The sequence below is a fragment of the Impatiens glandulifera genome, chromosome 4 (genome assembly GCF_907164915.1).
Source record: "Impatiens glandulifera chromosome 4, dImpGla2.1, whole genome shotgun sequence".
NCBI classification, from domain to species: domain Eukaryota; kingdom Viridiplantae; phylum Streptophyta; class Magnoliopsida; order Ericales; family Balsaminaceae; genus Impatiens; species Impatiens glandulifera.
The window spans coordinates 49,049,731-49,077,158 of NC_061865.1; the positions used below are offsets into that span (position 1 = coordinate 49,049,731).

General features: G+C 27.6%; 3 protein-coding genes across 4 annotated transcripts; 2 read left to right on the forward strand and 1 right to left on the reverse strand.

Moving 5' to 3' along the window:
* The first annotated feature begins 10,075 nt into the window (after positions 1-10,075).
* On the forward strand, positions 10,076-14,219 carry LOC124935688 (agmatine deiminase-like). The gene is made up of 10 exons (XM_047476106.1): positions 10,076-10,245; positions 10,439-10,552; positions 10,646-10,735; positions 10,821-10,902; positions 11,744-11,799; positions 11,896-11,974; positions 12,216-12,350; positions 12,735-12,967; positions 13,421-13,579; positions 13,971-14,219. Exons 1-10 carry the CDS (start codon positions 10,159-10,161, stop codon positions 14,052-14,054), a joined length of 1,119 nt encoding a protein of 372 aa, XP_047332062.1. The 5' UTR covers positions 10,076-10,158; the 3' UTR covers positions 14,055-14,219.
* A 970-nt stretch (positions 14,220-15,189) lies between these two features.
* LOC124936107 (D-aminoacyl-tRNA deacylase-like) lies at positions 15,190-19,031 on the reverse strand. Of its 2 annotated transcripts, XM_047476567.1 has the most exons (9): positions 18,900-19,031; positions 18,640-18,820; positions 18,401-18,543; positions 17,736-17,799; positions 17,412-17,464; positions 16,970-17,025; positions 16,794-16,868; positions 16,379-16,573; positions 15,190-15,408 (listed from the first exon to the last, which is right to left on the reverse strand). In XM_047476567.1, exons 1-9 carry the CDS (start codon positions 18,999-19,001, stop codon positions 15,321-15,323), a joined length of 957 nt encoding a protein of 318 aa, XP_047332523.1. In that variant the 5' UTR covers positions 19,002-19,031; the 3' UTR covers positions 15,190-15,320. The 2 variants fall into 2 exon arrangements, with proteins under 2 accessions (XP_047332523.1, XP_047332524.1); XM_047476568.1 differs by lacking the exon at positions 17,412-17,464 and having other exon boundaries at positions 16,974-17,025.
* A 2,997-nt stretch (positions 19,032-22,028) lies between these two features.
* LOC124935304 (beta-amyrin 28-monooxygenase-like) lies at positions 22,029-25,544 on the forward strand. The gene is made up of 4 exons (XM_047475748.1): positions 22,029-22,489; positions 24,413-24,894; positions 24,961-25,148; positions 25,236-25,544. Exons 1-4 carry the CDS (start codon positions 22,029-22,031, stop codon positions 25,542-25,544), a joined length of 1,440 nt encoding a protein of 479 aa, XP_047331704.1.
* The last annotated feature ends 1,884 nt before the right edge of the window (positions 25,545-27,428 follow it).

Genomic DNA, 27,428 nt, shown 5'->3' on the forward strand with positions numbered 1-27,428 from the left:
TATGTTCCATTCCGTCAATTTAATATTTGGTTTAAAATGAAGTCTATTACATGGAACTGAATATTCAGCAAAACAAAACGTTAAAATCAATTAAAAATCTAAAACAGCAACAAAACATCGTGCTCACATAAAATAAAGTTTAGAAGTCATTATAATAACGGTAAGTTATTTGAATTATATATATTTTGTTATTTTCAAGTTTAGATAATTTAAATGAGTTCATATTATAAAAATAATTAGTCAAACACATAATAAATAATTTTTTCCTTAAAATATCTCTATTTTCATTCAGATATTAAAATATATAAACTCCGATAAATATATGTTTTATAAAAATAATGAAAGATAATTAAGCGATCGAAGTAATTAAAGAGTCGTCCAAATATACCTATACTTTTATATATATATATATATATATATATATATATATATATATATATATATATATATATATATATAATAAAATAGTATTTTATATTAACAAATTTGACAACACATTTAGATGGCTTTAAAATTATGTAGAGTTATTAATAAGTGAAAATATGTGAATTGGATATTTCATGGTGGGTTAAATTCTCATGTCACTCGGTCAATTAAAATTATGAATTTCTTGTTGCCATCATTAATTTAATACTACCATTTTCCTTTGTTCTTTCTTAGTTATTATATATATATATATATATATATATATATATATATATATATATATATATATATATATATATATATATATATATATAATTTTTCTTCAAAGTTGAAACAGTATTATTTGTTTATTTTATTTTTTATAAAAACAAAGGAAAAGAAAAAATAAGACAATTATTTACTTCCTTCAATTGTTTATTTTACTCGCAAGTTGATTTTTTTCTTCTTTTCTTTGATAATGAATAAATAAATATAAATGTTTTCACTAAGGAAAAAACTAATTCTACAAAATACATATTCTCATTTTTGTACATGACATATATCTCATTTTATTATGTAAATAAATGATAGAAATGTTCATATTGCATGAAGGGATGCTCTTGGGTAAGCCCATGAAACCGGTTAGGACATTCCAAGGCTAAGGGGGAGTCCATTTCCATCCAAAAATTAATTAGTCTATAATAATAGGTCCAAATATTATTTTTTTCTAATTCTTTGTCTATAATAATTCAATAATTTACAAATTAAAAAATTAATTTTTATCTACTAAATAAAAATAACTTATCCATATAAGATATTTGTTAAATTAAATAAAAAAAATTAATATGTTTAATTAAATAAAAAATATTAATATGTTTAGTTAGGGCTTCCCAATAGTTAGTTAGGGAAGTATGTATTGTTAAAAATGTAATAGGTATATATATAAAAAAAAAAAATATATATATATATATATATGTACTATTATAATTAAATTAGTTGTCCATTATGGGCATAATAACTAATTAATAAATATAAATTATATTTTATGTCATAATCATATTATCTTGTCGATCTTATGTCTCAATATTGTTGGGACATAAAGAATAACTTGATATGCAATTTTTATATGTAGTGGGACATAAAGATTGACAGATATGGGATCAATCTTGATACGATTCCTTTCATAAAATAAAATTTATATTTACAAATTAAGTACATAATTAACAACTAATTTATTTTCAATATATATATATATATATATATATATATATATATATATATATATATATATATATAAATAAATGCAGTTTTATTAAATTATTAGGTAATCGCACCATAATGCATGACAAGTTTAATTTAAAAAATAAAATTAAAAATAATATATATAAGTCTTAAACTGATCACATTATAAGTATAACACTTTAATCAAGATTTAAAGTTTTATATTTTAAAATCAAAATAAAGTTTCACATTATAAGTTTAACACTTCAATCAAAGTTTAGAGTTTTATATTTTAAAATCAAAATAAAGTTTGATATTGCATTTAGTAAATTTTAATTTTTTATTAATTTCTCGATTCTTGCATCATAAGCGCAAAACTTGTTTTTATAAGTAAACGAGAGTCAGATTGTTAATTTGCGGGTTGACCTGTCACAAAATTTGAAACGGTTAAATTTGAAAAATAAGATAAAATTTTGAACTATATTTATCATATAAATATTATTATTACATTAAATTAAATGATGTAATATTTTTTTAAAATTAATTTTAAATATTATTTTTATATTCATTTTATGCTATAAAATATAAATCAATAATTCAATATGGAGAATTGATTCTAATAGTTTTTAGTTAGTAGAAATCATTTTTAACTCATTTTAGAGAAAATAATTATGTAAGAATTAACAGTATTTAAATTATTTTTTAATAGGAATATGTTGATTTTGATAACTATATTTAAGACACACAACTAAATAATATATATAATTATTTTATATTTGTGCATAGTGAGTTATATATGAGTTAATAATAAAATTATGCATTTGTTAGGAGATCACATACTATATGTATCATCACTAAATCTAATTTATTTATTATTTATTTATTATAAAGAGAGTTATTTAATTTGAGATTACTCTCAAATAATTCATTAACTAATTATAAATAGAATCACTTTCATAATCATTCATTAAATTGTTAACTAAAATATTAAAATAATAAGTATATAACATACATTGAGCAAATATCAAATAATCTTATATATAGAGATGTACAAATAATCATCTATCTACGTAATTATATTTTTTAAAAGAGCTTAAAATATTTTTACTAACTAAAAAAATAATATATTTAAAAATAATTTACAAAAAAATATTCAATAATTTAAAATTATAATATATTTATAATTCAAAATTTTATCATAGTTTTAATTTTGTTTATAAATTTAACCACTTCAAATTTTATGGAGGTGTCAACCCGGAAATTAACAATTTACAATTTGATTACTATAACAAAAATAGGTCGTACCTTGTGATCCGAAAACCGAATGATTTGAGAATATTTATATATATATATATATTATAAGAAATTAATAAAAAAAATTATATAAATAAAATCTCACACGTTTATCAAATTTTATATTAATTTTAAAATATAAAATAGTTAGTTAAAGTGTTATATTTGTATTGTTGTGTTACAAATTTAATAATTGTCTCTATGTCATTTTTAATTTTATTTTTTAAATTTAACCGTTTCAAATTTTATGGATAGATCAATTCGATCTCAAATTAACCACCTATCGACTTGTTTATTGTAACAAAAATGAATTATACGTTGTGATGCGATAACCTAGTGATTTTGCATTTATATATATATATATATATATAATTGCTTCATCATTTAAATATGAATATTACATTATTATTATTATTATTTTATATTAATAAATATTAAATACATAAGAATATATAAGTAATTAACTCAAATAATATGAAATTATCCATTTTTCTAAAAAAAATACAATTTAATTGTTTTTTCAAATAATACAGTAATATATATAGAACTTTAAGGGGTGCTTGGTTCAAATAAAAGAATGGAAATATGATTGGGATTGAAAGATGTGTGGAATGAGAATGGGTATGATTGATAAAAGTGTAGTGTTTGGTTAAGAGTTTTAATCATTCCCATTACCATTGATAACGTTTGGATTTATAAGAGAAAAGCCATAAATATAATTTTGTTATTAAAATTATGATTAATTTTAATTTTATTTTATTTAATTAAAAATATAATATATTATTATTTTTATAATATAATTATTTAAAATATATAAAATATTTAAGTAACATAATTGAATAAAATATAAATATATAATATTTTTCATATTAATTATATTTTTTCAAAATAAAAATACTTATAACAAAAAAATGTTAGAATGTTTCAATTTTTTTACTAATTATAAATAAATAATTATCTATTAAATATAAATAATATAAGACAAAGTCTTTCAAATATTATATAATTTAAATTAAATATAATATTTTATTTAATAATATATTATAACATGGTATAATTTTTTTTAATAATAATTTTTATTAAAATATTTCATATTTAATTTTTTAATATTTTTTAATATTTTTTATATAAAATTGTTATTTTATTTTTAGTTTTATACTTTTATATTTTAATTTATTTATTTTAATTTTATTATTAATATATAATATTTAAAATTAATTATATAAAATTAATTATATTATTATTAGTTATTGTAATTATTACTTAAATTTTATTTTAAATGATTCCTTAATATTATTTAAATAATTGAAATTATTTATTTATATAATAAAATTTATTATTATGTTAATTATAAAATAACTTATAATATAATTATAAAATATATATATATATATATAATATTATTATTATAATTATAATTATAATTATAAGAGATAAAATAGGAGAGTGGAGATAATGGAAGAGAGAGTGTATTGATCGGGAATGAAATTCATTCCTCCCAATTTAGAGAGGATTGGATGATTCCTGAATATCCGGGAATCAAATCAATATCATGGAATCAAAACCACAAACCAAACATCTCATTTAATTTCTTTTCTCATTCATGAGTACAAAAACTACGTATCAAGCATGCCCTAAATAATAATAGAATATTTAAGGTTCAGTAGGGTGTGTTTGTCGAGGATAATTGGAATTGAATTTAGTAATAAAATTATAATTAGTTTTACAAAAAAAAAAATTAAAATTTTTATATTTAAAAAATTATAAAATTTTAATTCATTTATAATTTATATGTTTAAAAATATAATAACAATAATTTAAATATATATTATTTATATTATTAAAATATCATACTGACCCAACTCAACTCAACTCAAATAATGGATCGACTACTTATTACTTATATACTTTGCTTACAATAATAGTTATAAAAAACAATATACAAATGGTTCCATACAAGAAGCAAAAATGGTTATCAAGTAAACATACAAATGACTATACAAATCATTGGGTTGGGATGAGTTGGTGAAATAAGATTAATATGATCAATAGTACCAAAATAATTGATAAAATTCATGTGATTAAATTGATCAATTCACAAAGTAGAAAAAAAAAGTTATAATGATAATAGTAAAAGAGCCATAAAGGGTTATTCGATTTGGAAAACTTGGAAAATTGAATCATTAATTTGTAGGATCATTTGAAATATTAAAAAAAGTTTGAGACTTTGCTTATGAGATTGCGTTATCTCTATCTTAGACGTATAAAATGTTTTTCATGTGTCCATGTTAAAAAAAAATCCATAATATTGATAATGTAATTGAATAGACTAGGCTAGATTTGGGGAAAATTTAATATACGATAAAAAAAAATCAATACTAATGGTGAATAATAATTTTTTCGTCAACGTATTATTAAATATGTTTGATATAAATGCAAGTATCCTCATTTATAACTAGCATGTATCCCGTGCATTTGTACGAGTAATAATATAAAAAATCGTGAAAAAAATATTACGGTAAAATTTTTATGGGCGGGTTAACCCACAATCCGACCCAAGTATCCATTTACTCTCACATATATCCAAATTAACCACAGCTCTCGACCCGGCAATCCGGACACTTTAAAAATTAAGCATCATTATATATATATATATATATATATATATAGATTAGTTAGTTAAAAATTGAACTTATATTGTTAAAATGTCACGCGTTTATCAAATTTTGGGTTGAATTTAAAATATAAAGTGTTATTAGTCTAGTTGGTTAAAAGGTTGTATTTGTTTTGTTAGGTTGCAAGTTCGAACCATACCTATAGCATTTTTAAATTTATTTTTAACCGTTTTAAGTTTATGGGCGGGTCAACCCACAATCCGACCCAAGTATCCATATACTCTCACATATATCCAAATTAACCACAACTCTCGACCCGGCAATCCGGACACTTTAAAAATTAAGCATTATATATATATATATATATATATTAGTTAGTTAAAAAGTTGAACTTATATTGTTAAAATGTCACGCGTTTATCAAATTTTGGGTTGAATTTAAAATATAAAGTATTATTAGCCTAGTTGATTAAAAAGTTATATTTGTTTTTGTTAGATTGCAAGTTCGAACCATACCTATAGCATTTTTAAATTTATTTTTAACCGTTTTAAGTTTCTGGGCGGGTCAACCCACAATCCGACCCAAGTATCCATTTACTCTCATATATATCCAAATTAACCACAGCTCTCGACCCGGTAATCCGGACATTTTAAAAATTAAGCATCATTATATATATATAGATTAGTTAGTTAAAAAGTTGAACTTATATTGTTAAAATGTCACGTGTTTATCAAATTTTGAGTTGATTTTAAAATATAAAGAGTTATTAGCCTAATTGGTTAAAAGATTGTACTTGTTTTGTTAGGTTGCAAGTTTGAACCATACCTATAGCATTTTTAAATTTATTTTTAACCGTTTTAAGTTTATGGGCGGGTCAACCCACAATCCGACCCAAATATCCATTTACTCTCACATATATCCAAATTAACCACAGTTTTCGACCCGACAATCTGAACACTTTAAAAATTAAGCATCATTATATATATAGATTATTTGAAAGTTAAATCAATTTAAAAAAAAGTAAAATTGTAATATCTAAATAAAAATGTAGAAATAAAAATAAATGATGATCGATGTGATAAGTGAATTATATGACAAGTGACAGTTACCTATTTTAATGGAGATAAAGTGACTTTGGTGTGTGATAGGTAAAGGACAATTGTCATTATTTATCAACTTTTTATTTGTAATCATAACAAACAATTATTTGCTTCAAGTTAAAAAGTTAACTTTTAACTTGTGTTTGTTTGGTTGGAAGAAAAAAAGGTAAATATATTGTTTGATAAGAATGTCTTAGCTTTATTTTATTTTTAAATTAATTTTTTATCATCCAATAACAAATAAATTGAAAGAAAAACTAAAAAAGTTAACTTGTGTTTGTTTGGTTGGAAGAAAAAAAAAAAGGTAAATATATTGTTTGATAAGAATGTCTTATAGCTTTATTTTATTTTTAAATTAATTTTTTATCATTCAATAACAAATAAATTATTGAAAGAAAAACTAAAAAGTTAACTTGTGTTTGTTTGGTTGGAAGAAAAAAAAAGGTAAATATATTGTTTGATAAGAATGTCTTATAGCTTTATTTTATTTTTAAATTAATTTTTTATCATCCAATAACAAATAAATTGAAAGAAAAACTATACTAACTAGGTGGTCGATACGGTATACTTACTATTTTATCCATACCTTATACATTATCGAAAGTTTCGGTATAGAAAAATTCATACTTTTTTTACCTTACCTTGATTTCAGTATACTTTAATTTCGGTACGGTATCAATATTATATATTTCATACCTAAAAACATAATAACTTAAACAAAAAAAAATCAATTTAATATAGTTACCATATAAACATTACCCAAAATTAAAAATTAAAGATATTTATCATAAAATATATTTTTTAAAAAATTATAACATTTTTGTTAAAAATTAAATTTTGTTACAAAAATTGAAATTATCAAAAATAAACATAAGTATAATCTTTAAGTTAGAATAAATGGGATATGAGAAAGATTTAAAACAATTTTGAATCGCATTTATATATGTAATTTTTTTATAAATTGATAATACAATTCATGTTAGATAATAATAATAATAATAAATATTAGTTCATTTAGAATTAATTAATAAAAATATCTCATTCTTTTTAATTTTTTAATTTTCATTAAATAATTCAAATAAGATCTTTTCTTATGTTTAATTTATTTCTTTTTTACCAATCATTTGTACACACCAATGCTTCCATCATTTTAAGATTCAATTTATTCATAAAAAGATCAACTATTCTCTTACTCAAGCTAAAAATAGACTCAATGACAATTGTTAAAGATGAGATAAAAATATTCTGACAATAATTGAAAGGATTGAGTACTTAGTTTCACTCATTTTCAACCAGCTTCAAAAGGTTTGATCATTTTTTCAATTTTATTGTCAATGTAGAGATGATATATATTAAATAATATTCCAATATAATTATATTTTGATTTAATTTTTAAAAATTATGTTTCTATAATTAAAATAATATTAAATATATTTATTTTCTTATAAGTATTATATATATATATATATATATATATATATATATATTAATGTATAAATACTATTTCGTTATATCTCGATATACCAAAATTTTGAAAATATCGTATATTTATCGTATAAACAATTTCGGCATCGGTACTTTTTTCCGGTATACCTTAAAAATCGATATATTGCGATACTGTATTTTCGATATATCTATAATAATAGTAATGTTCCTACCATAATACTAACTAATAACACGATCAAAAAGTAACTTATCCCAACAATTTAATTATAATTTTTTTATTTTATTTTAAAATTTAAATTATCTTATTAATTACATCACTTAGTTATTATTTATTATTAATAATCATTTACTTCAAATAAAATATTTGGACCCATAAAAAAATTATACTTAAGCCTTATTCGCTTCTTTAAAAAAACTAGAGTGAGAAAAAAATAATGATTGGTGATGATTTTGAGAAAATGATGATTATTTATGGTAAAATGACTTAAAAGTTATTGATATATATAAATAAAATAAAAATAATAATTTAAAATAAAGAGTATTTTAGTATTTTGATTAATGAAATGAGTGATGTGATTGATTGAAAAATTAATTTTGATTAAATTTTTTTAAAAACTCAAAAAGAACGACTTTAATTGTTCTTTCTAATAAAAATAAAATATATAAATATAATATATTATATAAAAAAATTCATAAGACCAGATTTATTTAATTCATAATATATATTTATTAATTAATTAATAATTAGGACATTTTATACCAGTTCTCTACATCTTTATTTATTAATAAAATATTAAATATTTTATATTTTAAAAAAATTATTAATTAAAATATTAAAATATTTTATATTTAAACAAAATTATCATTATATATTAATACTATTTATTTATTTTTATTAATTTTTAAAATCACAACTAACCTTTTTTTAAATAAAAAAACTGAGACACTATCATTATCAACCTCAAAGGATTAGCCCTAGATCAGTTGAAGTAAAAAAAAAATAATTTAAAATCACAACTAACAATTTTTAAATAAAAAAACTGAGACTATATTATCAACTTTAAAAAATACTTTTATTCTTATAATCATAATTTGTTAATAGGGTTGCATTTTTTGTTTTTTCACCTTCTAAATAAATATATAGTATTTTTAATTTTAATTTTTTCTGTTTCAAGTTTATATATGAGTGAGTTAACCTACGATACTACTCAAATATTAATTTACATATATATTCAAATTAACTACAATTCTCGACCCAACAAACCAAACACAACAAACCAAACAAATTCAAATTAAGCATTATTATTATTATTATTATTATTATATATAGAGAAATGATTAGATGAGAGAATTTAGTGAGGAAATGACTTAACATAATTTTATCTTATTAGCTGAAAAAATCAACCAATGAAATGATGCCAAGTCATTCCCTCATCAAATTTCTTTCGCCAAATTCCCTCATTGAGATTATTATTATCAACTTTAAAAATATTTTTATTCTTATAATTGGTTAATAGGGTTGCACTAATTTTTTATATATATTATTTTTAATTTTAATTTTAACCGTTCAAGTTTATAAGTGTCTTAACCTACAATCCGATTCAAATATTCATTTATTCTTACGTATATATTCAAATTAAAGAAAATTCTATACCCAACAAACCAAACAAATTCAAATTAATTATTATTATTATTATATATATATTATATTATATTTTTATAAATATATATTATTAATATATTTTATGTATACTTTTTTATCATATAAAGTTTATATAGTAAAAAAAACAAACTTAAAGTAATATATATATATGAGCACAAAATATACGTGATTTACATAAAATTTGTCTGCGGCTGTGCTGCGATGATTCAAGGGTAAAGTTATCTGACACTGCCGCCATTGTTCTTTTTCCCTTCTTTTCGATCTAACAAAATCATTGATTTCTGAAGCTGCAGAAACAACTGTTAAATCTGCAGCTGCAAGATTTTGTATTCAGTTCCAAGCTTGTATTTTTCTGTTCAATCTGTTGTTTGGAAGAAGAAGAAGATACTGTAACAGTCAGTCATTGAAGACGGCAATGGATTTGAAAGGAACACCAGTTTTTCATGGGTACCGCATGCCTGCAGAATGGGAACCTCATTCTATGTGTTGGATCGGTTGGCCTGTGAGTTCAATCCACACCCATTTTATCTTTTTATCTATCTATCTATCTATATGTATTTCTATTTGAATCAGATTAGAACTTCTTAACAAAGTTAAACAAATCAACTATCATGGCTACATATAATTGATGTATAAACTGGAGGGATAATACCAAAATATCATTTTTAATTTATGAAGTTATTTTTGTTTTACAGGAACGTCTGGATAACTGGAGAGATAATGCAATTCATGGTCAACGTGCATTTGTGGAAGTTGCAACTGCTATATCAAAGTTTGAGCCAGTGACTGTTTGTGCTAGTGCTGCACAGGTTAGTTAGTTAGTTGAAGGAGAAAATGGATTTGGATTTGCATTTGCATACCCAATTCTTGATTATTATTTTTCATTGGTTGTTAAATATCAGTGGGCAAATGCTCGAAGTCAATTACCGAAAAGTGTAAGGGTGATTGAAATGAGCTTGAATGATTCTTGGCTTCGTGATTCAGGGCCTACAGTATGTTTTCTCTTTACTCTTTATGACATTTGACTTTTTTCAAACATCTATTGAATTATTGAAATGAAGTTTATCTTAATCTTAGTTTGTTGTAAAAGAAAGCAAATCCACAAGTGACTCAGAGGCTAAGGTTGCTGGGATTGATTGGGAATTCAACAGTTATGGGGGTATGTATGATGGGTCAATTTTCCTTTTGTACTTTCCTGCTTCCTGTCTTCTAAAACTAGAATCTCCATATTAGAGTTATGCTAAGTGCTTTCATCTTTGAAGGGGGTCTTGACATTCCAAACTTCCCCATAAATTGATCATATATATATATGTATAACTCTAATAATCCAGATTTCCTATTCTGGAACATCAATACCTAGATATTCGGCATAGGTTAGGCATTGTTGTAGTAAATAAGGTAAAGATGGATCCTCGGTGGAATGATCTTCTGAATGAGGTTAAAACTTGTGTAAAAATTAGAATTAGTTAAAAATGTGTATAAAATGTAAGTAGTACATTAGGGAATATGATAAGAAAGATATGATCTGGAATTTTATTTACCAATTTGTTTCTTATTTAGTAAATATAATCGGCAAGGTTAAATAGGTTCTTCATCATTTGGTCGATTCTCACGCCTTTCCTGGAAAAAAACCTTGGTATGGAAAAACAAGATTCATCAAGAAATCGGAAACACTGATTTCCATACAACTTGTTATAGTAATTGACACTGGTGGTACATTTTATACGATAAAAGAGTAATTTTATTTGGTTCCATTGTGACATAAATGTCATTTTATCACATGATTCAATCAATTCAATAAGTTTTGTCCTATTAATCAGATAGAAGAGGCACTATAGCTATCTATTTTTATCACCAATTCATTCTTTTCAAGTTGTTTGGGTCATTAATGCTCTTCTTATTGCAGATGATTGTTTGCCTAATACATGTATATTGTTTATTATATCTTTTCATCGTGTAGTTCTGATATTTCCATTTTTCAATTTTTTTTGGATGATTAGGAGTTGATGGAGGTTGCTATATAGATTGGAGTTTTGACAATCTTCTGGCAAGTAAGGTCAGTGAAGTCTTGATCTTGTGATAGTATACAATTCAGTAACATGTTCTTTCATTATTCAATTTTGCTATTTTTCACCCTTTTTCTTTCTTTCAGATTCTGGATGTTGAACGAGTTCCTAAATTTAAACACTCTATGATTCTTGAAGGTGGAAGCATTCATGTAGATGGAGAAGGTATGATTTCCTGTGCTACAAGGTGTTTTTTTGTCTTGTTTTACTAATACTATTAATTTGATATTGGAACTGTCTTGGAGAAGTAAGCACTTGTTTGTTTCTTTACACCAAGATATGCAAACTGATATAGATTTACATGTCTTGGTTTGGAGCTTGTCATATATACTTTGAAATACACTTTATACGCAAATGTCTTAAATATGACAGTTAATACAATTTTCAATTTTCAAATTTCTTTCAGGGACATGTCTTACAACTGAGGAGTGCCTCCTAAATAAGAACAGAAACCCTCATATGAGCAAAGAAGAAATCGAGGACGAACTTAAAGCATATCTTGGTGTAAAGAAGATTGTCTGGCTTCCCCGTGGACTATATGGTAAAAACTGATCAAATGAACAAACTAAGTAGTTAACATCATGGGACTTACCCGCCTAGAGATGGGACGAAAAATGGCCTAAGCCTTTAGAGGGGAGATAGACCAGATTCAATAACCATTTAATTCATTACTCAAAAAAATACACACTCTTACTATTTATAAGCTACTAACTTACTCTACTAATTATCATACAGCCCCTATACTACTACTAATATATCCTTTCTACTAACAGTTACCAGTTTTAACTTCCAAATTTCAATGTTATCCGGATCCTATCATTAATGTTTAGTTTTAATTACTTTGGGTAACCAAAAAAGGTCATCTAATTGTTTTACATAGTTTAAGATGACTTAAGTAATGTTCTTTAACAAGATAATTTTTCAGGAGATGAGGATACAAATGGTCATATTGACAATATGTGCTGTTTTGTGAAACCTGGAGTGGTTTTGTTGGCCTGGACTGATGATGAATCTGACCCTCAGTATGAGAGGTCCATAGAAGCATATTCGGTTCTTTCAAGTGCTACTGATGCGAAAGGGAGAAAATTTGAAATCATTAAATTGCATATTCCTGGGCCTCTTTGCATGACGGCCGAGGAGGAAGCTGGTCTTGTTCAGGTAAAAAAAAAGGATACATCATGAAGCAGTTAATTGTGAAAATATAAGAGGTATATTTAGATATTATTGTTCTTCAGTTGATTGTGTTCTCATTAAGAGAAACTGAAGACATTATATTTTAGCAGAAAGTTTATTTTTCTGGGTAATGAAATTCTCAAAAAGTTGAAGAAGTTATCTACAACCACATAATTTGGAAACTGGTATTTTGTCACAGTTTCTAGAACAATCACGATCCCATTTAAAAGACGCCATAATTAAAACTGAAAGTGATTTTATTTATTTTTTTCATTTGGTATAAGATTGTATTTTGGATCATTATTACTTGAATCAAATCCAGATTATGGTGTCATTCTTTTGCTCCATTCAGTATAAATATTACTTTTGGATTGTGATCCACCTTAGAATTCATTTGGTATAAAGATTATTATTATCTCCCTCGTGATGAAAAACCAGGTTGGGGAGGCTAAAGCAAGATGTGTAGACTCAGTACTTGCTGCTTCTTACATAAACTTCTATATAGCAAATGGAGCTATTATTACGCCACAGTTTGGAGATCAGAAATGGGACGATGAAGCAGTTAGGGTCCTGTCTCATACATTTCCAGACCATCAAGTAAGTCAAGAGCCAATACTATTGTCTTCAATTATGCAAATATTTTATTACAAGTTGTTTTTCTTCTCTTTTTACAAGTTACATGAGCAAAGTATGGTTTTAAGATATTGTCATTACCGCATGGACAATTAGACATCCAACCCATAATCACCCATAATCGCAATTACCCAATTGCAAGAGTGCAGCTCTATCAACTGAGCGCAGTCTGCCCTAATGCTATCTCTTATCAGAAAGATAAGGCTGTAGACCAAGCTTGGCTCGGGGATATAGCTCAGTTGATAGAGCTCCGCTCTTGCATTTGGGTCTTTACGATTACGGGTTGGATATGCTAGAAAATTATATACTTTTTGGTGGTAGTTAATTAACTGAATATTGTTGTACTGAGTTTCAGATTGTGAGGATAAAAAGTGCTAGGGATATTCTTCTTGGTGGTGGAAATGTGCACTGTATCACTCAACAGCAACCAGCAGCATAAACTTTATCTTATCTTATTTTATCTTATGGTGGAGAAACAATAAACATAAGATTAGGTTAAATCTATTGTTGTCAGATAAGCTATCTTGTCTGAACCTCATAATGTTTTCTGTAAAACTTAGATTTCATTTATTCCTGCCTGTTTGAGGTTTATATGCTTTAAAGGGTAGATGATTTGTTTGGTCAAAAATCATGATTTTTCACCTGAACTTATACAATTAAGCTTGTTTGTTGTGGATTATTAATAAATAAGTTACTATCCTTTCAATCTTTACTTCATCAGTCTTAGCCTTCATTTGGAAACACTTTAGGTTTAGATCTGGGTTTGGATTTTTTTTAGTATCTTATTTGGATGTGAATCTTAGATGAAATAATGTTTTGAGATATAATTTAGTTAGTCATAAATTTATAAACTTATTAGTAATTTTTTCAATTAGGTATCATTCCAATTATTCTTACTTTATAGTATTTGAAAATATTAATTATTAGGAATATTTTGATTATTTTATCTAAACAAGTTTTTCAAAAAAAATCAATTTATTTCCAAATAATCATATAAATAAGGAAAAATGAGGTAATAAAAAACATTCCCATGAATAAAGTAAAAAGAAATTCAAAAGATCCAATTTCATTTGAAGCATATCCAAAAACAAATTAAAATATGTAAAGGTCAACCAAATATTTTTCTTAAAATCTTCTCAAACAACACAATTATATAGGATAAAAAGTTTCTTCCTTTGTGTATTTGCTTTAAGTAACTATTTCTCAAATAAAATAGATGTTAATTGTATTATTAATTTTGTAAGTAAGACAGAAGTAGTAAAAATCACAATTTTTAATGTCACATTTAAATTAGAACATAACATAAACATAAAATTTTCATTTATCTTAAATGCTCGTTTAGTTCCACATTAAAGTGCAAGAATTTTAACCTACCTTTTCATATATTTTCTACAATCTATACACATTCTTTCGAGAGTGAAGTGCGCATTTTAACCTCCACCAATGTTGATCTTGCCAAGATCTAATATCAAACTTTCTTCTATTTCTTTTGATTGCCATATAATAATTGGGATAAGAAATCATCTCTAATTATTAATAATAATAAGTTGAATGTTAAATGACAGTCTAGAATGTACAGGAAATTGACAATAAAACCCATCTTTCAGAAAATCAAATTCCTTTGGTTTCATAAGTAACAAAATAAGAAATTTAATAATGGGAACACCAATGAAAAAACACTTAACTATACACAAAACAAGAACAATCAGTAGAAATCAGAAGGTTTTCCAATATTCACATTCAGCTCCACTAAGAACTTTGTGATTGCCTGTTTTTGCCAACCTTTCAAACTCCTGCATAATATGATTATGGTTAAGAGCGATTAAGAACGAGATAACGACAATTGTGAAAGAATGGATGGGAATTGAGAAACATTATGATAGAATGGGGGACGGGGCGAGACACTTCAGAGACGGAGCAGAGAAGCAGACTGAACTACTATATAGTCTATCTTCTTATTCATCATTATTCAATTCGCAATTAACTATCATATTAACTACTATTAATACTACTAACTATATCTCTAATTACCTAACTATAAGTATTTGTGACATGTACCAATAAAGAACCCAAAATCACAAAATAATCAAACAAATAATTAAAGCATGATTATGGTATTAGCTAAGTAAAACATTCTCCTCATTCTGATTGATAGTGGTTGGTATTAAGCCCTGAACATGAGTTGCATCAAAATTTACTAGTCAAACATCTTAGAAAATATTTTTGAGTTTCTTTTATTGTATAAGTAGGGTGTCCGGAAAAATTTTCACACACTTCAACTAATCCCTGAAGGCGTCACAACCTCCCACTTCAATCTAGTATTTTCGAATTGAATCTGAAGATGTGTTCAAAAGAATTCATTTTAAGTTTACAAAAGAGTAAAACCCATAGATAATCCTTAAAGTATCCATCAATTTCAAAATAGGCCCATGATATAAGCACTTTTGAAAGGGCATTTTTTAGCGTTTTCATTTTTATAGCCGGACCATTTTATTTTGGTCGCATCAAATGTGTTTCATAGTGTAAGGGCTTATACCAAAAAAGAATAATAGTTTTAAGGAGAATTTGAAAATGACAAATACTTGTGAGTTTTGAGTGATTATTTATGAGTTTACTATTTACGAAAACATATAAGAAATAACTCACTAGGGTAGCTTAAGTGGAAAGAATTCGATTACTAGGCATGACTGTAGTGGGGTCATGGTAGCTTCCTAAAATTCAAAGAGAAGAAAAACATAAAGAAATATGAAGTGCAATACTAACTTCTTGTCAAGATGTGCTAAAACTTCTCCCTCAGGGAATGCTGATTTAGTAGTCTCAAGTGCAACTTTGATAGCTTGTCTCCAAGTCCCACCTACAGAGTCTGTGCTTGTTTTTCCTTCAGATTTATGAACATCTTCTTCTTCCATTGTCAATGAATACCCAGACAGAAGGTGACCTACCCACACACCATCTTTCCTGAAAAATAAAAATCGTCAAACTAATTTTTAAGGAATGAAATATTAGACAATGGAGTTTTTGTATAGGAATATGTATGTATGTACATAACAATAATGGAAGTATGAGTTTTTCTGCATATTCAATTACAACAATTAATCACAAGATTCGATTGATACGTTCTGGTCACATGTTCAAAACATGATATAGACATTGTTCGTAAATGCTGATGCATACTCACATGACAATGTCCATATGCCTTGGCACATAATGTCCACCACCAATTCCAAGAAGGACCTTATTTTGGTAGTTCTTCCTGTGAAATCAAACAAGGATTATGCAATTAATTACAAAAATAATGACATTCCATTTTCAAATACAACAATATTTCCATTACAAAACTTGCACCCACTGTACCTACTCCAGTGCCCTACTGCAGCTCCTCCACCCAGTCCTAAACCTTCCCAAACTAACTTTAATCATCACAAGAACAGCTGTGTTAAAAAAATTTGTCATGAAAAGTTTCACAACCATAAGAAACATTTGGAAACACAAATTATCATTCAGTTGTGAATCCAGATGTGGAAACGGGTTGTATTTGAACTTAGTCTGGCTCAGATCTAGATCTAGATCCAGAAAAGAAAAGAAAACCCATCTTGAAGAGATCTATCTACAACCTATTCAAATTTCATGATAAACAGTCATTTGGATCATCGGTAAGAGTTGTTTGAAGGTCATGAAACAAACGTATCTGAATCTGTCTCAAAGTATTCATTGGTGTTCTCTCAAGCATATCCAGATCTAGAATTCAAGTACAAAATTGTTTCTAAATAAGGCTCGATTAGAAGAGATGCTCAACTAAAGCAATGGCCTGTGCAGCATCCTGCCTCTTCCATTGTTCTTCTGTACTTCCTAGTATAGTACAAGGAGAAGGCAACAAATTAGACTTGTACATTAAATCTAAATTCTTACCAACCAATTCAAGGTCTTGTAGGGGTAAAAAAAAAATAGGGAAGCATTAGCTAAGAAACATAAGATTTAAGGCAGTTAAAAAAACGTTGGGAGGTGATTTGAGCCTATTTCTTTAGTTCAACAAGTAAAATGAGCTTTTTATGCAATTTCAGCAAACCCAACGAGCTTCTATCCGATTTATAAATAAGTTGGGTGGAGGTGAAGAATATACCTATCTCCACAAACATGGTTGGTGAGTTTATTTCAGGTCCGTGATGGGTAGCCTCCAAAGTCACCTACAATAGAATTGATAATCAAAGAAACAAATTGAAATATATACAATATCAAACTGTTATAAACTAGAATTCTGAATTAGGGTAAGAGAGGAGAATGGCCTAAGTCTAGGTGAGAACAGACCGAGGACCCGGTACATGAAAAGAGAGTTTTTTTTTTTTTTTGTAATTGTTTCACTTGTTCAACCTACTAACATCGTATTTACAACATTGTCATCTAATTTATTTTACTATTTACAATCCTAACAACACAATCAAAGAGAAGTTCCTAAAACATGGTAAAGGTTGAGTATTTATAAAGCTAGCATATCTAGAAAATTGCATTTCATTTAGTTAGCTTCTTTAGTATATCCTATACATTGTACTTTATTATTTTATCATCCAAATATATGAAGAAAATCATGTTCCCTATATTATTAAGACACCATCCTAGAGAAAGCTAGCACGATCTTCACTTCAATGGGTGTGTTCTTAGTAGAAATCGAACTTGAGACAATTTGATCTTCACTTCATTTAAGATAGTAAACAAAATCATGGCCAGAATCTCATAATTGCAAGTCCTCTTTCATATCATCTGTAGTAACCATGGCTATAAATTTCTAACCTCAAATTCAGGCAATAGAGAAAATGATTCAGCAATGCTTTTCAACAGCCTGAGCCATGGTCCTATACGAGGGTTAGGAGGTGCAGCCCAACCAGATTTTCCACCAGCAGGTGGCACCTCATCTTCTCGCAAATGAGGCACTCCTAAATGTGCATTAAAATGATAAAAAAAACATCTAAATCAACTTTGCAAGTGTAATTAAATCATGGGGAAAAGCCCATTTGACAAAATCTCAGTACCAATTGGATGAACTGTGAGCGCAGGACGGTTTGAGACAGCCGTGTGCTTACTAAGGAAGATGACCTCGTCGACTGTTTCACCTGTTACGGATTCCCATCTTCTGTCCAAATGATCTTCCAAGACAATTGGGTTGTCATGCTTCAAGAGCCTTAGTTCCTTATTCACAAAACTCGATATATTCTACACAAAATCGGAAATCCAGTTCACATGGATTCATTCCCATTTGAGATGAATAGAAGTCTGAAATTGCGAATGAAACCTGGAAGGTAGGACCCGGGTGAAAACCGGGCATTGCCAAGAGGGCGGAAGCGGGGCCAATTGAAGCCGGGTCAGCGGTGGTCGCCACCACGAGCGTCACCATATCCCCTGGCGGTTTGGCTAAAATGCGTTCGAGATAACTTCTATTTGAGCTAAAATTGAGATAACTTCTATTCGAGCTAAAATTGAAAGAATGTTCGAAGATGTTTTGGACCTTGAAAATAGGATGTTGGTCTCCCCATATCCCTGGTGGTTTGGCGAAAATGCGTTCGGGATAACTTCTATTCGAACTAAAATTGAAAGAATGTTTGAAGATGTTTTGGGCCTTGAAAGAATGTTTGAAGATGTTTTGAGCCTTGAAGATAGGATGTTGGTCGTTTGATCCCATTTTTCAAGTATTCTTAGCGCCAAGTCCAAATTGCGTCCAGTTTGTGTGGTTCAAGAAATTATAAGACATTGAATTTTGTTTTCAGAAATAAAACATGGATAAGAACCACTTGATGTTAAGTTTTGTAATTGTTTTTATGCGCTACAATTGATAAATCTTGTGGGACAGTTTGTATAGTTTGAAGAACCACCCGATATCTTAAAAAAGCAATTTCGGCTATTCATATGGTTTGAAGAGCCACCAGATGTTTTAGAGTTTCAACGGAGCCTTCGACTATTGTCGTTCGCGGACGAACGAAGTGAAGGAGAAGGTAATTGTTAGGATCTAGGTAGCCGCTGGAGGACCGGGGGGTTGGACCGGTTAGCGGTTCTTACTCGTAAGTTGGTGGTTAATCCGGTTAAAGATTAACACCGGGGTTTCAATACTACACAACCTGTCACAAATCCTTGAACTAGGTTCAAGCGCGGAAGAGATTTGCTTTCAGGTTGAAGCAGCACACTTGTTTGATAGACAAGGCCGGTTTCGGATGATGGAGGTCTGAAAATGGTGGGTCGATTTCGGTATTCTGGAAATTCGGCTTGGATAGTGTTAAGTCGGTTATATCGGTATGAATCGGTTAGATAATGAAACCGGCAGACAGTAAATAACAAGACAGATTTTATGGATGTTCGGAGATAAAACTCCTACGTCACCCCTTCCTCTCGAAACCGCGAGAAGGATATTCACTAAGGAATACAATTACAATTCGATCGAGACTTATTTCCTGCTCGATAATACTCTTACAATTTACACCGAAATTGTAGAACACACTTTTACTTTTGCACTTAGGCTTTCTAGAATATCACAATCTTATCACTTGGAGTAAATGCTCTTAGAATTTCTCACTTGCTTCACTGTATCTTACTTGTCCCGCATTTACTCTTCTTCAACTGCCCCTTTTATAGGTGAAATATGCCAACGGTCATATTTCACTGCCTTGAATCTGATTGGCTGAACAGAGGTGCAGTGATTCAGTGTTTCAGAGATTCAGTCCTGCGGTCGTTTCCTCAGACCTGATGGTCAATCTCAGACCTGGCATTCTATCTCAGACCTGGCGGTCTGTTCTTCCGGTTTGTAAGACAAACCTGCTGGGTTTGTCTTTTACTCAATGTAGACACTGTCTGTTGAACAGTTGTCTGTACTTGGAAGATCTCCTTTCTGACTTATCCCGAAGTGGAGAGATCCGGTAGGGCTGTGTTCTGCAGCCTGCAGACTTTCCTCAGACTTGTATGGATATGGAAGTGTTCAGTCTGTTCCTTTGGTATCATTCTCAACAGATACCCGAATTGTCTTCTTGTACTGGTCGGCCGCTTGACTTAGCCGAATGGCTTTTGGTATGAGTGATGTAACCAGACTTCTTCCGGTTATTCCTCTGCCTTGTGGCTGATCGGCTGTTTGATGTTTCCGGTTTTGCTTTGGCCGACCCTTTCTTTGTGCGGTCAAGTTCCAGGTATTCTTGGTCGGTTTACTAGCTTGACCGGTTGGTTTTCTTAGCCGGTTCTTTTGGTTTATCCGGTCCGGTTCCTTGTTCCTGCATGAAAAGTTTATTTAAGTTAGGTTTATTTGAACCGGTCTGATTTTATCTAACAGTAATAATACAAGGGGAAATAATATTTGGGTTATTGATAGAATAGTATAAATAGAATATTGGTTGTTTAGAAATTTATGAAATGATTTAGGTAAAAATTCTTGTTAGAATTTCTCTCCCTCATCCCTATTGTATTCTCTCTATCGGTTATGATTCTATTTCTTCCTTTTGATTCTTCATTACTTATCTCAATATAATTTTTTTATATTCAAGATTTATACCTAATTCCACTCTAAGGTATAATAAAATGACTAAATTAGAGAATATTATGAATGTATATATTATTTGTTATATATTAATTATTGAGTTAGACACGTTTATTTAGAAATTAATAAATTAGTATGGTGATTAATTTAGAATAAATATATTAATTAAGAAAAAGGGAAAACATGTTTTGGATCTTTAGAAGCCTTTCAGCACTTGTTCTTCCTCTTCTTCAGGAGTCTTTCAATACTTGGCCGGTCTTCCTCTTTTTCTTTTTCTTTTTCTCATTCATTTATAGATTTATTTATTTATTTTTGTCTTGTTTTTGTTGATTTGCATGGTTGTAAGTTTGTACTTGTTTTATACTAAGTTAGAAATTAAAATTTAAGCATAACTTAAAAATCTAACAAAAAAATCAAAACATAAAAAATATAAAACTCCAAAATCAAAACATAAAAAAATAAAACTCCAAAATCCAAACATAAAATATAAAACTCCAAAATCAAAACATAGAAAAACCATTAGAATAATAAGTAAGATTGATTCTTTCAACTCTATAAAGTTTATTTTTCTATACATTATTTTTTTCATACATTTTCATTAATACACAAAATTTCTTTCACACATTTTATAAATATTAAAATGATTTAATAACTTAATAAATATGCTTATTTTATTTTAATTAATATAAATTTGAAATTTAATATAATTATAACCATTTAATATTGAATAATTAAAAAAATGATATATTAAACTAAAATTGTATTAACAATAAATTTATTTGTATATATAATAAGGTTAATTTTATATAAAGTCTCACTATAGTTGATATTAATGTGAGACAACATTTAATATATATATTTCTTATTATTTAAGAAGTCTAGTTACATTTGATAATGAAAGAAACTGAAATGGAACTCCTTTTCCTTTTCCTTTTCCTTTTCCTCTTCATAACCATCATGATAATCCTTTATCTCCGGCTGGTTTTCTCCGGCAAGGACCAACTGCCACTCGGGAGGACTGGCTTCCCTATTGTAGGAGAGACCCTTGAGTTCATGTCCATGGGCCGAAAGGGCACCCCGGAGAGGTTCTTCAAGGAGAGGATGGCCATGTACTCGCACAAAGTTTTCAAGACTTCGCTCTTAGCAGAGAAGACAGTTGTGTTTTGTGGCGCTTCCGGGAACAAGTTCTTGTTTTCGAACGAGAATAAACTTGTGACATCTTGGTGGCCGAGATCGGTGGAGAAGATCTTCCCTTCTTCTACATACACTTCGACTTCTGAAGAGTCGCTCAAGATGCGCAATCTTCTTCCCCGATTCTTGAAGCCCGACGCCCTTCAGAAGTACGTGGCTACCATGGACGTCGTCACCAGGTACAATTAAATTAATTCAGGTTGTTACCGGTTTTTATTCTATCATTGACCTTGACTAAAATATTGAAAACCATCTACTTCAATTTAGGTATATCTCAATTATTTTAAAAAAAACAATAATAATAATAATAACATAGAGCGTAGAGCGTAGAGCGTAGAGCGTAGAGCGTAGAGCGTAGAGCGTAGAGCGTAGAGCGTAGAGCGTAGAGCGTAGAGCGTAGAGCGTAGAGCGTAGAGCGTAGAGCGTAGAGCGCGTAATGACAATGATAATGATACATAAAATTTAAGTTCAACAAATTATCAAGTCCCTCTTTTTTAATTAATTTTTTTTCTTTTACCATAAATATATATATATATATATATATATATATATATATATATATATATATATATATATATTAATAACTAATTTTTCTTTCTTAATTATTTTCTTTCTCATTAATTATATATAATATTTTCTTTATAGGTATAAATAATATTTTGATTAATATAAAAATTAACTCATTAGTAATAAATATTAAATATATATATATATATATGCATACACAAAATAATAAAATTATTTCAATAATATCAAGTGTTTTAGCGGTTAAAGTGTTCACATTTAATGTTGACCAAAATGTTCGAATCCTAAAATATGTAAAGTTAGATTTTAAAAAATGCATTATTGACTATAATATATGGTGGCGCAAATTTTAAACAAATGATACGAGAGGCATTTAAAAGTGTGAGATCGAAATTAATAATTAGTTTGGCAAGCATTTGAAAGTGAGTTAATGAGATGGAGGTTGGATAATTGATGGTTTGTCGAGTGTGATGTCGGAATTAGCGATTGGTTTGGAAAACATTTGAAAGTGTGAGGTCACGAGATAGAGGTCGGGTGATGGGTAGTTTGTCGGCCGAAAGGATAAAAAGGCATATAAAAAATTGTGAGTCACGAGATGGGAGTCAATTGGGGGTTAGTAGTTGGATTTTGATGATGGATAAGAGATGCGTGACCAATTGAGATTGGTTGCTGATTTGTTGAAGTGAGAGTAAAAGAGATGTCAACTAAGATTGGTGAGTGGTTTGTCGAAGGATGAAGATGCCTATGAAAAAGTATGAGTCACAAGATTAGGATCGGTGAGTGGTTTGTCGAGAGGATAAAAATACATATAAAAAAGTTTGAGTCACAAGATGATGATCAATTAGGAGGTTAGTGGTTTGTCGAGAGGATAAAGAGATATAGAAAAGTTTGAGTCACAAGATGATGGTCAATTGGGAGGTTAATGGTTGAGTTTGATAATAGATAAGAGGTGTGTCATCAATTGAGGTGGACTAAGATTAGTAGGTGATTTGCGATGGGATTAAAAAATATATGAAAAAGTGTGAGTCACAAGATGTTGGTCAATTGAGAGATAATGGTCAATTGAGGGGTTAAGTGGGTGCCGATGATAAATATATGTTAACATTAAGATTAAAATAAACTTAATTTTTACAAATTAAAACAAATTTTAAATTAGTTAAATTTGAATAATATTAATTTTATCTAAAATATTTATAGATAAATAATATTATATATATTATTTATATATATCTATTGTTTAAAATTTAAAATATTTTAGCACAATTAGATATTTTTCTTAGACTTACAATTAATTACTTGTAATAAGAATGTGGAGAAACCAAACCATCATTATAAGTAAAACATCATAGCTTAATTATCCTAAATTAAAGAAGGTCTTAAATTGACTTAAAGCTCAAGTACTCTCTTATTTAATGCTTAACCATTGATCTTTATTATAAGTTAAATAATTTTTATTTCTTTTTTGAAGCAAGAAACCATTTCATATATTCATGTTAGAATTTCATTATTTATATAATCTGTTATAATATTTAGTTAAAACAAATATTTGAAAAATAATAAATGAAATTGTCTAACAGGAGTCATTTAGACACTCATTGGAATGGCCACAAGAAAGTCATAGTCTTTCCTCTAGCAAAGAAGTACACTTTTACCCTCGCCTGCCGACTTTTCCTAAGCGTCGACAATCCCACCGAAATCGCCAGATTTTCCGACCCTTTCCATTTATTGGTCGCCGGAATTCTATCAGTCCCAATAAACTTCCCGGGCACAAAGTTTAACAAGGCAATAAACGCAACAAAAACGATAAGGAAAGAGATGATCCGGATCATCCGGCAGAGGACGGTGGATATCGCGGCAGGAATCGCGATCCCGGGACACGATTTTCTAACCCACATGCTCATTACCACGGACGAGAATGGGCAGTTCATGAAGGAAATGGATATCGCAGACAAGATCATTGCAATGTTAATTGGCGGCCATGACACTACCAGCGCCACCATTACCTTTATTCTTAAGTATCTCGCAGAGCTTCCGAGAGTCTACGATAAAGTTCTTCAGGGTTGACAATCTTGTTGTTTTTGTACCCAAAAAAATGTTGAGTTTTGAATGAATGCTATGTTTTCAGAGGTAGAAGAGTTGGCGATGGAGAAGAAAGGTGGGGATCTTCTGAACTGGGAGGATTTGAAGAAGATGAAGTACTGTTGGAACGTGGTTAATGAAGTCCTGAGAATGGCGCCGCCAGTCCAAGGGACTTTCCGAGAAGCTTTAACTGATTTTACTTACGCTGGTTTCTCTATTCCCAAGGGATGGAAGGTAACATTCTTTTTTTTTTTACACGGAGTTTATTTTTGGAATGACTACATTGTTTTTAATGAGAATCGAATCTACATGCACGCACAGTTATACTGGAATGCGAATACAACACATAAGAACCCTAAATACTTTTCGGAGCCAGAAAAGTTTGAGCCGTCAAGATTTGAAGGAAAGGGACCGATTCCTTTCACCTATGTGCCATTTGGTGGGGGGCCGAGGATGTGTCCGGGAAAAGAGTATGCGAGGTTGGCGATATTGGTGTTCATGTATAACATAGTGAGGAGGTTCAAATGGGAGAAGGTAATTCTTGATGAGAAAATTGTGGTTGATCCCATGCCTATGATGGCCAATGGTCTTCCCATTCTTCTCTACCCACATTATAGGATGAATGAATAATAATGTACAATTATGGAAACACTTAAATCGTGGTCATTATGTGTTTATCTTGTTGTTTTATTTTTTTATTTTGTCCTCTTTAAGAATAAAATGTGATACAAGTATTATATTCTTATAATGTTTGGGAAAAGATTGTGTTTGTATAGTATTTTTAGTTTATTTATTTGAATTTTATCTAAATAATTGAACATCAAAGAATTTGTTAAACTTAATAAATTCAAAGTAAAAATAATATAACTCAATTGCAACTCATATCATTGTTTGTTCGTCTAACTAGGTTGTAACATAAAATACTGTATATATATAGTTAACATTCTATTGGAGAAATTGTGAACTAGATAAAAATATTATATTTTATTGATCTTTGTTGATTATATATTGTGATGTACAAAAAAAATTCTTTTTTATATATAATTGAGAGCTTTTTATTATCTATTGTGATGATTTGTGTATACCATTTGATTTATCAATAAAAATTCTACATTAAATTTTGTCTCAAATAGAATAATATAAAATGATTTGACACATTTATTAGTATTTTCCTACAGAAACATGAATTAACTATAAGTTTCAATGTCTATTGTAAAATTAAAACTTGGCCATCATCTACATATGATTTTGCTGAAATATTCTAGTGCCTAGATTAAAATTGAAATTATATAATAATTAGTGTCTTAATTAACATATATACTCATTTTGAAATATAACTTAAATATTAGCTTATAGAAATGGAGAACAAAGCTGATTAATTATATAATATATTTCAAAATTTATTTATTTTTTAATATAATTATTTAATATATTTTAATTATAATATATATGTTTGAAATATATTTATTATAAGTTTTAAAATTATAATTATATAATATATTTCAAAATTATAATTACTTCAATAATTATTTAATATATTTATAATATAATTATTTAAATAATTTAAAATATATTAAATAATTATAACATTGATATGAAAACAAATTTATATTAATTATAATTTGAAATATATTAGATAATTATATTAAAAAATAAATAAATAAAAATTTTAAAAATTATTTATTTATTAATATAATTATTTAATATATTTAAAATTATAATTTATGTATGAAATATATTTATTAATATATTGGTTTAACACAACTAAATAAGATAGTGTAGAGAGATTTTTTTAAGTTTGATTTATATTAAAAATAATACAAATTGTAATTGTGTTTTAAATGATAAAATAATAATTGTTTTATTTGAAAAAATATTTAAAAATATATAATTACAATTTTGATTTAAAAAAAATAGAATTAAAAAATGTAAAATTATATAAAATTACATTACATTGAATTTAATTGAAATGTTAAATCTTAATATTAAAGGATTTCCTAATATAAGAATCAGAATGGTATTACAAAACATGGAGAAAACATTAAAGTAAATGAAGAAATAAATAATGACAATCATGGATCAATTGGTGATTTTATTTAATGCATTATATTTTTAACGATATAAAATATCCTCATCTTTAATACATCATTAATATACCATATAATCTCACATTATCTATCATTTCTCTATAATTTTAAGAGATAATTCTTTGGATTTTTTTTTTTTAAATTCGATTATCGATTCAGGTATTTTATTAAGTTTGTTGCGCAGTGATTTTATTGTTGTATCCTTATTAGATTCGTTGTATCCCGATAGACAATCATATGCGATAAACTCCAGCAAATTAGAGACGATCGAACTATTTTAGGAAAATGTACTAAATACATGTCTTCGATTCTTAATTTTTTTTAAACATTTTTACTTTATTTTATTTATGTGTAATATTGAATTATTATATATTTTCTGTATTAAAAAAAAGACTTAACAAATTATATATATATATATATATATATA

What these genes read in the sequence shown, in the direction of transcription:
- LOC124935304 (XM_047475748.1), top strand. Translation starts at nt 22,029, where the DNA reads ATGGAACTCCTTTTCCTTTTCCTTTTCCTTTTCCTCTTCATAACCATC. An exon ending in CTACGATAAAGTTCTTCAGG is followed by an intron (nt 24,895 to 24,960) that starts GTTGACAATCTT and finishes CTATGTTTTCAG; the next exon opens with AGGTAGAAGAGTTGGCGATG. An exon ending in CTATTCCCAAGGGATGGAAG is followed by an intron (nt 25,149 to 25,235) that starts GTAACATTCTTT and finishes ATGCACGCACAG; the next exon opens with TTATACTGGAATGCGAATAC.
- LOC124936107 (XM_047476567.1), bottom strand. Translation starts at nt 19,001, where the DNA reads ATGGTGACGCTCGTGGTGGCGACCACCGCTGACCCGGCTTCAATTGGC. An exon ending in AACCATGTTTGTGGAGATAG is followed by an intron (nt 17,465 to 17,735) that starts GTATATTCTTCA and finishes GTACTATACTAG; the next exon opens with GAAGTACAGAAGAACAATGG. An exon ending in CTGCACAGGCCATTGCTTTA is followed by an intron (nt 17,026 to 17,411) that starts GTTGAGCATCTC and finishes TGATGATTAAAG; the next exon opens with TTAGTTTGGGAAGGTTTAGG.
- LOC124935688 (XM_047476106.1), top strand. Translation starts at nt 10,159, where the DNA reads ATGGATTTGAAAGGAACACCAGTTTTTCATGGGTACCGCATGCCTGCA. An exon ending in TGTGTTGGATCGGTTGGCCT is followed by an intron (nt 10,246 to 10,438) that starts GTGAGTTCAATC and finishes TTTGTTTTACAG; the next exon opens with GAACGTCTGGATAACTGGAG. An exon ending in ATACATTTCCAGACCATCAA is followed by an intron (nt 13,580 to 13,970) that starts GTAAGTCAAGAG and finishes ACTGAGTTTCAG; the next exon opens with ATTGTGAGGATAAAAAGTGC.